This window comes from Lissotriton vulgaris, chromosome 1_1 (assembly GCF_964263255.1).
Source record: "Lissotriton vulgaris chromosome 1_1, aLisVul1.2, whole genome shotgun sequence".
In the NCBI taxonomy this organism is placed as follows: domain Eukaryota; kingdom Metazoa; phylum Chordata; class Amphibia; order Caudata; family Salamandridae; genus Lissotriton; species Lissotriton vulgaris.
This window is the reverse complement of record NC_141685.1, coordinates 1,270,455,637-1,270,471,691: the sequence shown is the minus strand read 5'-3', so window position 1 is coordinate 1,270,471,691 and position 16,055 is coordinate 1,270,455,637. Positions and strand designations below refer to the sequence as shown.

The 16,055-nt window shown below is 40.5% G+C and overlaps 1 protein-coding gene across 2 annotated transcripts in view; it reads right to left on the bottom strand.

Moving 5' to 3' along the window:
* LOC147748974 (uncharacterized) overlaps nucleotides 1–16,055 on the bottom strand; it is a 737,146-nt gene that overhangs the window by 158,690 nt on the left and 562,401 nt on the right. For both annotated transcript variants that reach the window (XM_086964737.1, XM_086964747.1), the window contains one exon: nucleotides 5,315–5,387. In XM_086964737.1, coding sequence (XP_086820863.1) covers nucleotides 5,315–5,387 — 73 coding nt within the window. The remainder of the gene's footprint in view (nucleotides 1–5,314; nucleotides 5,388–16,055) is intronic.

Sequence of the window (16,055 nt, the reverse complement as noted above, 5' to 3'; positions counted from 1 at the left end):
TAGTTACCATTACATTTGGGACGGTTAAGGCTCCCCATTAATCCAGTAGTGATGTTGGAGCAATATGGTACCTGCAAGTACACTTGAATCATGCAACAGGAAAGGAGCCAATTATGTTGCAAGATTGACTAAATTATGGAGCACTACAAGGCACGTTATGCATCATAATGCGGTGCATTTTGTTATGGTATTGCTTCATTAGTTAGTCATTTTTACATGTTAATACTGCATGGACAAAGGTTTTACACCATTAGTACCAGTTCAACATGCGAGTACAGCCATAAGCAACAAAGAGCCCAGTTAACATTTGAAAAGGGCCTTCTAATTTGCAGCAACAGTTGCTGCAGCGTTTTTTTCTTTTAGTAACTTTTGACCCGTTTCAGCTAGAACCTACACTTCTACATATTGTGCAGCAGATGTGTTATGTGGCAAATGAGGCAAACCCATAATTGTGCAGTAAACTGCACTGCCTCAGAATCGTATCATTAGAGTGGCCCTGGGTACCAGCCCTTTCCACCGATATTTGCATTGACATTGTGGTGCAAACAGATGGGATGCATCTTTTGATATTTGTCCCGTGTATGACTTTCAGGTATAATTGGGGTTCCCAGTTATGGTATTTTGTTTTGCCATTTCCATTTCTATTTCTACGTATTTGGTTTTGCTAATGGTATATATATTTATCCATATTTAATTTGGGTTTTGCGAAGAAATGAAGTTGAAACTTGCATATTTCCACATTTATGTAACCAATAAATGTGCCTTCATGCTTTAATGATCTGACCACCCACAGATGATAAATCAATGCACGTATATGAAAACATGAACATTTTAGTATCAAGGTTGTGCATATCTACTGAAAATTCTTATTTAACCCCTTACCTGTCAATCTGCACACCTATTGGCCAAGCAGTCATGGACAGTATTTCGAATCACTCCAAAGAATCCAGAATCTGTTTTTATCCACATTCAAAAATAGGTTTAAAATAGTTTGTCTGTATCTGCAAGAATTCGAAATTAGGGAGCCTTTGGTATAAAGTAATGGTAGACCAGGAACACCTTTTCCTGAGGTTGGATACACAGTTAATAGAGCATTGGAGGCAGGGGTTTTGCCCATGAATTTTTATTTCTATTTTAAGTCTGCTGAACTCACTGTTTTTGTGCTTATTTTGTAACTTGGAGTCTTTGTAATTTGGGGGTCGTGTCTAGTATCCCAGAGAATTTATTTTTTTCCGTAAAAAAATCACTTTTGCTTAATCTGCATGTCCTATAGTATAGGAAATATTCGGGTGTAATATGTTTACTGGTGACGTTTCTGTAGCCTGTCTGGGGGGTTTGTCTTGCGTAAGGTGTCAATTGTTAAAAGGCATGCATGTTGGGCATAGTCTGTGTTGTGTGATGACTGACTAATATCAACCACTGAGATTACTTTCATATTTCACCATACTAATTCACCACTAATCCTTTATGGGCTTTCGGAGTAGCGTGCTTCAACACCCTATCAGGGGTAACAAGCGCTATATAAATACAAACCTTTTTCCTCCTCTATCCTTCTGCTATCACTCCAAATAACTGACTAACCTATCCACCGCTTAAAATGTAGTAGCATGTTTCACTATACTAATTTAACACTAATCCTCTTTGGGTCCTGGTGTAGCGTGCTCCTTGCCGAAAAAGCGCTTCGACGCCTCGTCAGGAGTAGTAAGCGCTATATAAATGCAATTACAATTACAATATGGCATTCCATACCAAACATAAGCAAAGCCAATCAGTCTCGCTATTTAAGATCTATTGGCTTGGTCAATGTTTTTCTAGCCATATTAAACAGCAGTGGTAGCTTCAAATGTCAAATGTCATACATTCTTATGTATGACAATTCACTGTAAGGACTCATGGTGCTAGCAGCGAAAGAATGAAGGACAGACAACACGCCAAGTCTAATTGGTGGCTGAAGGGAAAAGCCAGGGTTTAAGTTTTTTGCGAAAACATTTGTGATCAGTTGTGGATGAGATTTGTACGGGTAATTCATTCCATAGCATGGGGGCAAGGTAGGAAAAGGAGCGGCCTCTTTTACGCAGAGTCCGAATATGGAGCTGAGCAAGGAGGAATTTAGAGCCTGATCTTAAAGATTTTCCGGGTATATGCAATTTAAGTTTGTTTTTTAGGTAGTGAGGGCCAGCATCATACATTGTTTTATGGGCCAGGCTTAAGATTTTAAAATGGCATCACTGGCGGATCAGAAGCCAGTGAAGGGTCCGTAGATTCGAAGTGGATGAGGATCTACAGGGGAGATTAAGGGCGAGCCTGGCTGCAGTGTTCTGAAGGATCTGGAGCTTGGAAAGCAGATCTTCATTCTGAGCGGTGAACAGGGCATTTCCGTAGTCCAAACGACTGATGAGGCCCTGCACCAGTGGTTTCCTTGCCTCAATGAGTAGCCAATTGAAAATTTTGCGGAGACTACACATGATACCGTAACATACCCCTAAAACCTGTTCAATATGGGATTTCATAGACAGGGAAGTGTCAATGGTGATGCCGAGGTTTCGGACTGATGACTTGGGAGAGGGACACGTTCCTAATTCCGAAGGCCACCAGTCTTGTGACCAAACGTCTTCAGCTTTTCCGAACAAGATGATCTCGGACTTATTTCTGTTTAGTTGAAGCTTGTTTGCACTCATCCATTCATTTATTTGGATCATACAGCTCTTAAAGCGAAAACGAGTGCCGGTGAGATCGGAGTCACAGGTGACAAGTAATTGAGTGTTGTCGGCGTAAGACACGGTTTCAAAGTCGTATGATCTAATGATGGCCGCTAAAGGGGTTAGGTAGAGATTAAACAACATGGGGATTAGTATTGAACCCTGTGGGACCCCAACGGTCACTGGAAGCCTACATGCGGTTATGGTATCCACTACAACAGAGGTGGATCTGTCTGCCAAATAGCTCTTGATCCAGTCGAAGGTTTTTCTTCTGATTCCCACCTCCCACAGGTCGATGTTTCAATATACTGTGGGAGATGGTATCAAAGGCGGCCGACAGATCTAGGAGGACCAAGATGGCCGAGTCCCTTTTTTCCAAAGTTAACCTGATGTTGTCAACAATCTCAATGACGGCAGTCTCTGTACTGTGGGCGGCCTGTAAGCCAGACGGTGAGAGGTCGAGGAGACCCTGTTTCTCCAGGTGGGCGGTGAGTCTTTTATTAACTAGATGTTCTAGTACCTTCCCAAAATAGGGTAACGGAGAAATAGGGCCATAATTGGTCAATAGATTGGGGTCTGCCAAGGGCTTCTTAAGAATGGGCTTAATTTGAACCTGTTCACATCTAGTTGGAACTTTGGCTTGTCTTAGCGACATACTGAAAATTTGGGTTAAGGCCTCTACAAATAGGGGCGTGATCTTAGAACAGGCTCGAGGAGGAAAAGTGCTTCAGTGCAGCATAACTGAAAATAAAAAAAGTGCTATAATACGAACAATACTGGCTGTGTTACAAAGCGGTCTTGCATCACTTTCAGCCATTAGCAACATCGCTACAAAACAATAACAACGCCAATAAAACTCACAGATAATACCTATTGGCTCTGTCAATACTGGTTTGTATTATTTCTTAACATATCATACAAACCTAGCCAACGCAAATTCATGGTACGCCTAAACGGTATACAGAAAGAGAGTTTTGTTATATTGACTGCCTAGGAGGGAGTACTTTGAAATGCAGTTTTGTGGGCGTCATGGCTTTTCTGGTGATTTGGAGTAACATACTAACTATCCATTTTGTGCTGCCTTTTTGGGGTTGCGGGGCAATCAGAGATTTTGCACCTTGTAGTGATGTAGACTTACATGCTGTGTACAATACTGCTACCTAGTGGGGAGCTCGGAATTTGCCACTTTTATTTATTTTAACCCCATCCATGCTCATGACGAGCTCAGCTCGTCATGCAGTACACTGTTCGTGTGCACATGACGAGCTGAGCTCCTCATGAACAATGGAATTCAAGAGATGTCAGCATCCGGGATGAATTGCCTTAGCATTCAAGGTATTAAGAAGGGTTTTTGGTTTCAAGGAGATTAGTGATACTACCCCTACGAGCCCACAATGCACCAGGACAGAGTCTACCTCAGGTTCTCTTTTTTCTGTTTTGGATAAGTGTTAGCATGAAGAGTCAAAGCATTGTGGTGTGTGTAAACTGGAAGAACATGTAATGGTAAGGAACATTTAAAATATTATTACTGGATATTCTACTGTATGCTCATATTTGAGCAGGTGGGTAGAGCTCATGTGAATCTGCAGCTCTGCAAGCTGTAAATCGAAAGTAAGCAACATTTCCGTTCGCAACATGTGCTTCTGTATAAAACATGGTGTGCATAGACTGAAAAGCTGTGCCCAATGCCCTAAAACCATTGCTTGTGAGCAATAGGAGGAGATGTCTAGGACGATGTTTTAAGTACAGTTTGTCTGATGTGTGGTTTCTGTCATGCATGAATGTGTAACACTGTAGCATTTCGTAAATGTGTGGCTAGATGACACAGTAGAATGCTTCCCAGAAAGGCCACTGAAGCACCTCTTGAGAGTAGAATGAGCTCTAGGAATAGTAGCTCATGTGCATTTAGCTTCAGCATGACAGATTTTAATGCAAATTGCAATTCTATCTTTAGAAATTGGATTGTCCAAGTGTGGTTGGGCAAACCCAATAAAAAATGGTTTTATTTTGCTGTTGGACTTAGTATGATAGTATGTGGACATGCTCAATAAAATGGCAAAAAGGAAACTCAACAAGATCATCTGTACACATTCTCTTAACCTGATCCAAGACCACAGTAAAAAAAACATGCTCTTCGTGATCATTTGCTAATTCCAGTCACTCAACCTTCTTCAACCTTATGTTTTTATACATTGTGCATTTTCCTAGATTTTACCTCACAATGAACATCAAGGTGGAGACACAAATTGATCCATCTAGTTCGTGATAACCCTCAAGAAAGAGGATGTTAGGTCACATGCTGTGCAGAGTCAAGCATGAAATCTAGGTGAACTAAGGAGAGGGGATGACTTGTAAGCAGAACCCCAGTGGACACAAGATGGTCCAGTGTGCTGTAAGCAAACACTTAGCATTTTTTTAGGTTGGCTAGGTGGTAGTAGTGCAAAGGCTATCAGGATCCAAAACACTTGGTTCTAAAGTCTATTGAGGTGGGACAAAATCCAACATGTTTAGATTTAACTATTCAGGGTACTAGCCCAGAGACTTTAATCTAATAATACGCAGTGAAAATATATACTATTGTTGACAAAAGGAGAAGTACTTCAACATAATCTTACCTTTGATAATTCTGGAGACCATGATTTTCACTTGTTTCTGGATTGCAAGTATGAGAAGATGAACCACCCATATCTACAAAACAGCAATATTAAAGTATGTAGTTATTTGTCAAGTGAAGTTTTTACAATACTTGTCACAATTGTGTTTCTCTTGACAGTTTTTGTAGAGTGTTACATTCAGTTCTAATCATTTATAAGCTTGGAACTATAAATAAGTAGTTGCTTAAGGTATTGTTGAATTTGCTTTGCTCTGGTGTGCAAAAATATTACCTTAGAAGTTATTCTGGTCTTGGGTCTGGCCTTTTTTTTTTTTACTTGGCTCTACATTTACCATAGATTCTTAAAGGGACTACATTTTCTGAATAGCAGATAAAAACATGCTTAGAATGTTAATTGCTGTAATGCACTGAGAAGAAGGAAAAACACTTTCGAACTTTAAGACGACAATGAAGTTTTCTTAATTTAAAAATAACAATGGATCCTGAAGCAGTGGAGCTTCAAGGTGGCTAATTAGGGATTGATGTTTATATCACTTATGATTCCAAATATAAAGGGATGATTATTTTTATAGAAAAAAATTAAGTTGTCAACTATTAGATTCGGATAAGCATGAAGGATAGTTTTTGGTCAAAGAAAGATTCAAAGGAGCGTTATATTCTTTGGTAAATCTATATGCTTAAATTGTGAACATTTGGCATTTTATTTATAATTTGGTTGCTCAGAAAATAAAGCCTGTGCATTTCCATGGTTTAACAGGTAGGCAAAAAAAGATCTTGGATGGATTGATATTTAGAGACTCCCACAGACTGCAGACATATTTTACCTTTTTAATCACAGGTTCATGGTAGTGCTAAAGAAGAGGTTACTTTTGTTCTCTTAGACTGTTAAATATAGTTGTTAGTATAGGTGATATGAATATGTCTGAATTGAAGGACACTGCTGAAAACTAAAATGTGTTTCAAACCGAATGGAGTGTTTAACATGTACATACACTGTGGGTGACTTATTTGAAATGATAAGTGATTGTAAATTGCTTGGCCAAAAATAAAGTGCAAAATCTTACGTTTGAGATACAGTTTTTAGTAATAATTAAGGAAAGGTAGTGAAACTACAATATGAAGATAAGAAAATGTGCTCAGAGCAAGCAGTATTATTGAGAGTGTTGTGAGAGCAGGGGGGCGGATGGCTCAGATTGCACAAGATTTTAGTGGATGTACATAGAGAGAAAAATTGTAATGGTAGGATGACAACTTTCACATTGGAAATGAATGATGCCCTTTTGAATTATTATCAGAAGTGTTACACTTTTGAGGGAAGCAAGGCTAAACATATATTTTGGGTTCTTTTATACATATCAATGTGGTTTGATAAAGTGGCAAACGCTTAACTATCACAAATCCAAGAAAAATCAGAGAGCTCCACCTCCAATGGCTACTGAGCAACTGGGTGAAGTACCCCTTCAGCACTTTACTCTCACTTGTAGCGTGGGTCGAGCAGTTCAAGGCTTCTTGGGGTGGGGAGAGGTGAACACAGGCACATAACCCAAAGTACGTTCAATAGCAGCAATAAATGTGTTTCCAGTTATGACAAAAGTAGTATTTATATATGAACACAAATACGGCATACACAAACAATCCACATTGCAGCCGAGGTCATGGCTCTAGTGTTCAATAGGCAGGTTCCTTACTCCCAAAACCCTCGTACTAGAGTTAGTCGTTATACCAGATGCACTACAAGCGACACTCAGGTTAGGCCCCACCAGCAGTCCCAGTCTCAGGAGTCCCACTCCAGCTTTTTCAGAAAAGTAAAAAGTGTTCCAGCACCAGTGTTATCTGGCTGACAAGGTATTCAGGCCCTTCGATTAGTCTTACCCTCAACAGCAGGGATTGCACGACTGTAGTCTCAGAGAGAGTCTCACTCGTGGGAGTGGTGGCTACCTTTGGTTAGTAACACTTGCAGCTCTTCAGGAGCAGTGGCTGGGTTTCCTCTGTGCTCCTCCATTGCGACAATAATTTGTTTTGGATCCATTCCAGAGACGGGGCGGAGTGATCCAACAGCTTCTGGTTCCAATCATCAGCCAGGGGTTGGGCCCACACAGGTAACCACAGCGGTCTCTCCTCTCGATGATAGCAACAACCAGACTATTATATTTGGCCAATTGAATTAAAAGGATGCATCCGTTACAGATGCAGCCTCCCCAAGCTGACCGGTTTTACCATGGTGGGAACACAGCTTCTTGCTCCATCAACTGCTGCAGCATCAGGTAGGTTGCAGCCCATAGCAGCTGCCATACAAACTCATTGGTTATTGTAATTGTGCAGCCTTTTGGGTGCAGTTCTCAGCAGGAAACACAGAGACAAATTAATACTAGCTCACAATATGGGTTCCTCCTGGTTGCACTCGCTTCAGGAGTCTGGCTTCTGTGGGTGTTTCTCCTCCTGGACAGATTCTCCTCCAGCAAGGTCAGGCAGACTCCTCTGTTTCTACAGACAGTTCTAAGCATTAGGCAGAACCTCAGGTCCTCCAGCAGACAGTTCAGACTTTAAACCCTAGTCACAGAGCAGTCCTTAAATACTCTTGGTAATTAAGAACTTAGCATTAGAGGAAAGTGGGGTTGGATTGAATCTCACTTTTATACACTTTCTAAACAGGGAATGTGGATCCATTGTCTCATGCTACAGAAATGATTTCGGATAGGTTTTCCTTTTCAAATGAAATTTCATGATGCTCTCCAGGCAGAGCCTTTGAGTAAAATTATGCTTCGCACAGGAAGGAAAGAGTCTGGCTCCAAGCAAGGAGTACTTAAACATGGTAACATTTAAGTCTGCTCTCACTGCACCTGGTTGTCATCAGCCCCATTAAAGTAGTTATCCGGAACAGCCAAAAGGGCATGCTGAACCACGATGCTTCATAACCTTGAAGTGCAATTCCCACCCCTCACCACCTCCATCAAGCAGATGACAGTGCTCAGAAAGAAATAATCAGCAGCCCCTTACTAATAAAGTGGTCATGGAATTTTCAAAGGTAGCCCTTACTCTGTACGCCTCACTTCAGATCTCCCAACTACAGCCAGAGGAATCCACTTCCACTATCTGGGGAAGTGGTCCTCATCCTCCAACATGTTCCAAGATAGGGGGTATCCAAAATGGACCCTGATGAATGAATGAATGAATGAATGAATGAAGGAACATTTCTAAAGCGGATGGTTAACCGGGAGCATCTCAGCACTATGGCGCCAATTATGCTGTGAGTAGATCAGGGAAAAAGAAAGGGTTTCAGTAGTTTTCTGAACTTGATATAGTTAGGTTTGGCATGTACGTGAAGGGGAAGATTGTACCAAAGCCTGGGTGCATTATATGTTAACAGTCAGCCTCCACTACGTGATCGTTTAATCTTGGGAACTAAGATAAAGCCCTTGTTCTCAGATCTAAGGGCTCTGTTGGGTCGATCGGGTTGAATTCAGGGACGAATATAGAGCGAGCCATTTCCATGATGGCTTCAGTACTCAGACTCTGAGTCTTACTAATGAACAAATTATTTAACTTTTTAATTCTCCCTAGGCGTTCAGCCATACCTCTGTGCTCAGGGGGACAGCGCCTTGCAACTCCTTGATGACATCCACTCAGGTTGTAACGTCAGTGGAGTCATACAAGTCCCTTCCGGCGCACTGACATTAGTTTCTTCTGTGAAACCTTCCGCACCAGAACGCAGAGCCACTATAGAAACTGGGTGTGGAAACTGCGTCAAAAAAAGATCATAGTATCTTTGAAACAAGAACTAGAATATTGAAATGTTTGGTATAGTAAGTAATACCAAACCAGGATCTATAAGGTCTGACCGAATGGTTTGTTGAATCACACAACTATGTAAAACAGTGATCACCGGTGTATAAAACCAGTGCTAAAAAAATGGTATAACTCTTACACCCTTACACTACAGGTTGTTTGCAGAATGGGGAGGATGGGTACAGCGTTAAGGAATCTGCGGCTAGACTATGTCTCTACCAGATAATGCATTACCAGAGGTAAGTAACTTGTTCATCTAATAGAGACATCTAGCTGCAGATTCCTTAACTCTTGAATTAAATACCATTGGTATACCCAACCGGAGGAGGGTCTGCGAACAAATCCTACAAAAGTTCTCATAGAGAACTAACCAGTCAAAGCTTATCCAGAGACCAGACATGCGTAGGAATTAGATGAACAGGAGCATTGGACTCCTTACAAAAACTTTGGCAAAGACCGCAGACAATGTAAGTAAAAACAAACTTACAGGCACATAACAACCATGTCTCAAGGGTAGCAAAAACATACTGTGTCAAAAGACAACAGTCAACAGCATGATAATAGTACAAGACTCCCAACCCTTAAGGCATGGAAAGAAAAAACATTTTTAAAAGGCAGCCGAATAACACTGTTCAGTAGTCAACAGATACCAGTGGGGCAGCACTACATGACCACTAATGTGTGAAATGAGTATATGGACAGAAAAAGGCCAGAGGCGATAACGAATGCCATGTAAACTACAATTCCCTACGCCTGTAAGTAGGTTTGCAATGGAACTCCAAGAAATCCAGGAAAAAGATTCGAGAACCCCTCCACATTAGAGTCTTGATGACTAACCATGTTCATCGGAGAGAACAAACTAAGTACAAGACTGATGCCAATCAAAATGTGTCCATGAGGGAAGCATCATTAGATAAAATGGCCACTACAAGGATCCACAACGCATAGAACCCGTAGAGATAGAAAGATGACAATTATAGAGATATGAATCTGCCACAAATAATCAAAAAATGCCCAAAAACGATATAGTCCGTACTCTACATACTCTTAATATATACACACACTATAATATATATATCGCTGCTCCAAGTTGCACCTTACTCTGCACTCCCTGGGCAGGTGCCCGAACGCGGCGGTGCAGCCACGTAATAAATTACGCTACCAGTTCCGTTAGTTCCAACAGGAATACAGGCACTCAGGAAGCTTGCATCGAAAATCATTTATTTCAGCGAGGTATGAATAACAGACGCGTTTCGGATTGCTCCTTCGTCAGTGTTACATCGGTTAGTTAGGTCAGACACCATTTTTAAATTGTTCCGCGACCCTGTGTAAACAACAGCGATGACGGATCAATTCGTCAGAATGTTAAGCAGTTATGGTCGCCATTTTAACCTAGTCAACATTTCATTATTTCACAATACGTTTCAACAGAGGCACAATAAAACATATAATATATACCTCACTTATTGTTTTTATACATTCTTATCTTGTGGTCAATTTCACCGGTTTTGTTAATAATCTCGCCGTGGATCGGCAAAAGTCCACATATTTATGGGGTAGAGATTTACTGGATAAAGGCCAACAATTGTCATTAGTACGATACTATTCCCATATTTCAATCTCATTTCCCACATGTGGACACATATCAAGCCGTATATCGGCAAACCTCATAGCTTTGGGTTGACCAATAGATGTTTTTACAAGTAGTACAAAGTTAACAGACCTCTGTCATACATACGAAAAAAAGGCATTGCAAAGGAAGCAAAGCCCATTCATTCATACTCATTAATAGATATATTTTTTAAAAAAGTTATTTCATTAGATATGTACAGCTACAGAATCAATACAATTCATCAGGAAAATTTTAGGCTTAGCCTAGGTGTACCGTTAGCTCTTCGCTCCTATTCAGACCCTTCGGTGCCTTGGTTTGCAGGTCTATAATATAGCGGGATTCAAGCCTCCTAAGTCGTTGAAGCCTATTGCCTCCTCTGGGGTTGATTGGGACATTATCCATACCATAATATTGTAGTAGTTCTCTATTGCTTTGGTGCTTCAAAGCAAAGTGCCGGGCTACGGGATAATTTTCATCTTTATTTGCTATTGACCGCTGGTGTTCTAAGATTCTGATCTTAACATTATGGACCGTACTCCCTATGTATTTTAACCCACAGGAACAAATCAGGCAATAAACAACGAAGGGGGTAAGGCAGGAGATGAATTTGCTGATCTTTTTCGGTTTCTTACACCCAGGGATAGTGTATTGGAGAACCCTTTTGCTCGTGGCACAGGCCTTACATTTCCCACATGGGAAAAAGCCCTTCATGTCTCTTATTCTTCCTGTGGGTGGCGTCCTGGGAGGTAAATGGCTCTTTACCAGGGTGTCCTTGATAGACCTAGCTTTACGGAAGGTCATCAATGGTGATTTAGGAATATCTGAGCCTATGACAGGATCAGTCTGTAGGCTATGCCAGTTACGTTTGAAGATTTGTCTCACGTTCTGTGCATCCTCAGAGTAACCAGTGATCATGCGAAACTGTCCTTGTTGACCCTTTTTATTAAAGGCTTTATCAGTATTTGGAATGTCCTCCCTATCCTTCAAGAGATCAACACGAGACATAGTATGAACTTTCTTATAGGCAGATAGTAAGAGCTCTTCCTCATACCCTCTGACTTTGAATCTAGATATGCATTGTTTTGCCGCTTTTTCAAAGTCAGAGACGTGAGTACAATTACGTCTCAATCGGAGAAGTTCCCCATACGGGATACTTTTAATCAGGCTGGGAGGATGGCTACTCCGTGCGTGGAGGGTGGAGTTGCCAGCAGTTGGCTTTCTGTAGAGTTCTGTACAGAGGGCTCCCTCTCTGATAGATACTTTTAAGTCAAGACAGCGGACTGAGGTCGCACGTATTGATTCTGTAGCTGTACATATCTAATGAAATAACTTTTTTCAAAAATATATCTATTAATGAGTATGAATGAATGGGCTTTGCTTCCTTTGCAATGCCTTTTTTTCGTATGTATGACAGAGGTCTGTTAACTTTGTACTACTTGTAAAAACATCTATTGGTCAACCCAAAGCTATGAGGTTTGCCGATATACGGCTTGATATGTGTCCACATGTGGAAAATGAGATTGAAATATGGGAATAGTATCGTACTAATGACAGTTGTTGGCATTTATCCAGTAAATCTCTACCCCATAAATATGTGGACTTTTGCCGATCCACGGCGAGATTATTAACAAAACCTTGTGAAATTGACCACAAGATAAGAATGTATAAAAACCATAAGTGAGGTATATATTATATGCTTTATTTTGCCTCTGTTGAAACGTATTGTGGAATAATGAAATGTTGACTAGGTTAAAATGGCGACCATAACTGCTTAACATTCTGACGAATTGATCCGTCATCGCTGTTTACACAGGGTCGCGGAACATTTTAAAAATGGTGTCTGACCTAACTAACCGATGTAACACTGACGAAGGAGCAATCCGAAACGCGTCTGTTATTCATACCTCGCTGAAATAAATGATTTTCTATTGCTAGCTTCCTGAATGCCTGTATTCCTGTTGGAACTAACGGAATTGGTAGCAATATATATATATATATATATATATATATATATATATATATATATATTCAATGAAAAAACCATAGGTTTCACACCAGTTATAGTTACCTGGAAATTTTACTGACATAAAACCATTGGAATTCCCATGTTATAGTTAGTTGGACTCACTATAACTTGCGCATGTAATGCACTGCTGATGACATCACATATTACATCAATCATGACATGGTCAGTGACATCACTGATGACATCACTGATGACACCATCCAGTGAATGTGTGTCTTTCTGAATAATAAATATGTTTTATATATGTATATGTAAAGGTCGATGGAAGAATAAATGGTTAAATAAGTGTCTTAATGGATATTTTTTTTTTTTTAAATGATTGGTTAACTAGCTTATTAAGTGTATCATAGTGAATACATATATTAGCGAGTATTGTTTCAATATTTAAATGTTTGTATCAGTGTTTCACTTTGTATATAAGTGGGTGCATAGGTTGGTGAGTAGCTACATGTGTGTTTCTATGGCTTATTAGATGTTTTTTTAGTATCAGTATAAATGTCTGTATGATTTGGTGGGGGTGTTACTTAGCACACTGATGCATAAATGACTGACTCACTGTTTGTATGTGTTTTGAAGACAGCATATGTGCCAGACTGTATGGGTGAGTGAGTGTGTATATGTATGTGTTAGTAAGTGAATGACTGTCTCACTACTGTCTTTATCAGTAATTACATATGTTTTAATCTAGTATATGTGAGTATTGGTGTATATACGTGAGTATATGTGAGAGTGAGAGATTGAAAGAGTTCTTGTTTTAATAAGTATGTGTTTCTATAAGTGATTGTTTAAGAGAGTAAGTATGTGTAAGTTTCCTTAGAAGTAAGGTGGTAGTGTGTGTATAGCTGTATATGCAAATAAATGGATGTTCAATAGTTTATTTGCATGTGTGAGTATGTGTGTGAGCAACTTTTGGAAGACTGTCGGTGTATTAACGGATGTATAGGTGTCTCACTACATATGATGAGTGAGTATATGTATGAGTGACTATATAGAAGTGTTGGTGAGTGAGTGGATGTGTATATAAAAGGTGGAATTACTGAATTGGTTGTTGTAACTGGTAAAGGTATGAACACTTTTTTAAATGTTAGGTTTTTTTTTTCAAAATGTGTTTCAATTGTTACTTTACAGTGAAAGTAGGTCAGTTTCTCTGTCACAAGGATGGTGTCATCAGTGATGTCATGAGTGATGTCACTGACCATGTCATGAGTGATGTAATATGTGATGTCATCAGCAGTGCATTACACGCGCAAGTTATAGTGAGTCCAACTAACTATAACGTGGGAATTTCAATGGTTTTATGTCAGTAAAATTTCCAGGTAACTATAACTGGTGTGAAACCTATGGTTTTTTCAGTTAATTTCATAGGTTTTTTTAATGCTAATTCCTAACTAGGAGTCTCACTTTATAAGTAAGACTGTTAGCGCTCTAGTTGTTCTTTAGAACACTCTGGTACATTCTGTCATTGGGCTACAGTTGGGCTACATCTAGCTGATATTTGGGCTACATTTGCTTTTTTTGTCTCTGGTGGCCATCTTTGGGCTACATTGGGCTACATTGGGCTACATTTGGGCTCTAACATATATATAGCCCAATGTAGCACAATATACATTTTTTTCAAAGTTAATTTTCGTAAAAACCACTTGAGAATAGCAAAGGCACATTGGGCTACCAATCCCTACTATTTTTCCCAATTTCTTTTTTTTTTTTTGCTATGGAGCGCTCCCGGTGCACGCCCCGGGGTGCGCCCCGAGAGCGTTCTTTCATAAAGCGCCCCGGGGCGCGCTCCGGGGAGCGTCCCGTAAGCGCCAAAATCGCGAACGAAAACATGACCGTGACGTATCACGTAGCCGCGTCCGCTTGATACGCAAGGCGTAAGCGCACCCGGAAGCACTCTAGCGAATACGATCGCGCAACGTAGACGTCCGACACGCTTACGCGACGCGCCCCTGGGCGCGCCCCGGGGCGCGTAGCGTAAGCGCGTCGGGTCATGTGACCAGAAAACAACACTTTTCATTGGTTCATTACAGTTTTGGTTTCATAATGAAGCCCCTGCTCATGTGACCTGAAAATAACACTTTTCATTGGTTCAATAATTTTTTTTTCTAAATTTTGAGAAACCCACCCATTTCTCTCACTATTGATTTGCACTTGGAGAGAGCTAGAGGTGTTTTGTGAATTATCTACTCATTAATTTCCTGATCTACAGCAATGGCTGCAAGGGAGTCATCCAGCAGTGATTCAGATGGATTTGTGCAAGAGGACCCTCCTCACCAGAAAACAAAGAACCACTTCATCTGGAAATTTTATGACATCCCTGAAGGACAAAAAAAAGTTAATGCAAGTAAAGTAACTTGTAAAATATGTGGCAGTATTTTATCCAGAGGCAATCCTCTAAAAAAATATAGCTTTGGAAATGCCAATTTAATTAGGCATGTCAAAAGAAGACACCCAAAAAATTATTCCAGGGAGAGTGTCAGGTAGCTGGCAGAGCATGCACGAAGAGATGGCGGCAGCACCTCCACTGGTGGAGCAACACCTTCAGGAAGAGCACGTGCAAGAATGGTCCCTAACGTGCAGCCGGTCTTTGCAGGCATAAAATTATTATGCGTGGACTATGACGAACTACTCTGTTATTGGGAGCAGAGCGTTGAACTCATTGCAATGAAGAGACAGGAACACCGATGCTCTCCCCGTCCCTAAATTTTCTCATTTTTTTGCTCCTGTTGAGCAGTTTTTGAATCCCTGTTTTTGTTTTTCCCCTGTAAAAAATCCAAAAAAAATATAAAATAGTTTTAAAAAGTATAAAAAAAATATAAAACAAAAACAAAAGTTCTTTTCAGAACTACCTCCAATTTATAATTTTTTTAAATTTTTTTTAAAAAAAGTGTCATTCTTTTTTCTACATGGTCCGCTCCCCGGTCCGCGTACCGGGCGCTCCCCCCGCGCAAATCAAAAAAAATATATTTTTTTGCCCCGTGGGGCCCTTTTATGACCCCCACAACAAACCTAGGGGGTCAGGGGGGGGGGTGTACCCTGCCCCCTTTTGCTCATTTCCCCCTTTGATTTTTTCCACCTCAATCCTACCGAGGTACAAGATGGCGGCCGCTGCGGACTGTTTCGAATGTTTACAGACACCCGAGAGCCAATTAGCTTTGCGTACGCAAGTCGCGTGGCGCGCTTTGAGTGCTCCCCAGTGCCTGTACCGGGGCGCGGCTCTAGATATATATTTTTTTGAACCTAAATTACTAAAAATCCACTGGAGCACATATATTAAGACATAGCAAAGGCACATTGGGCTACCTGTCCCTACAATTTTGC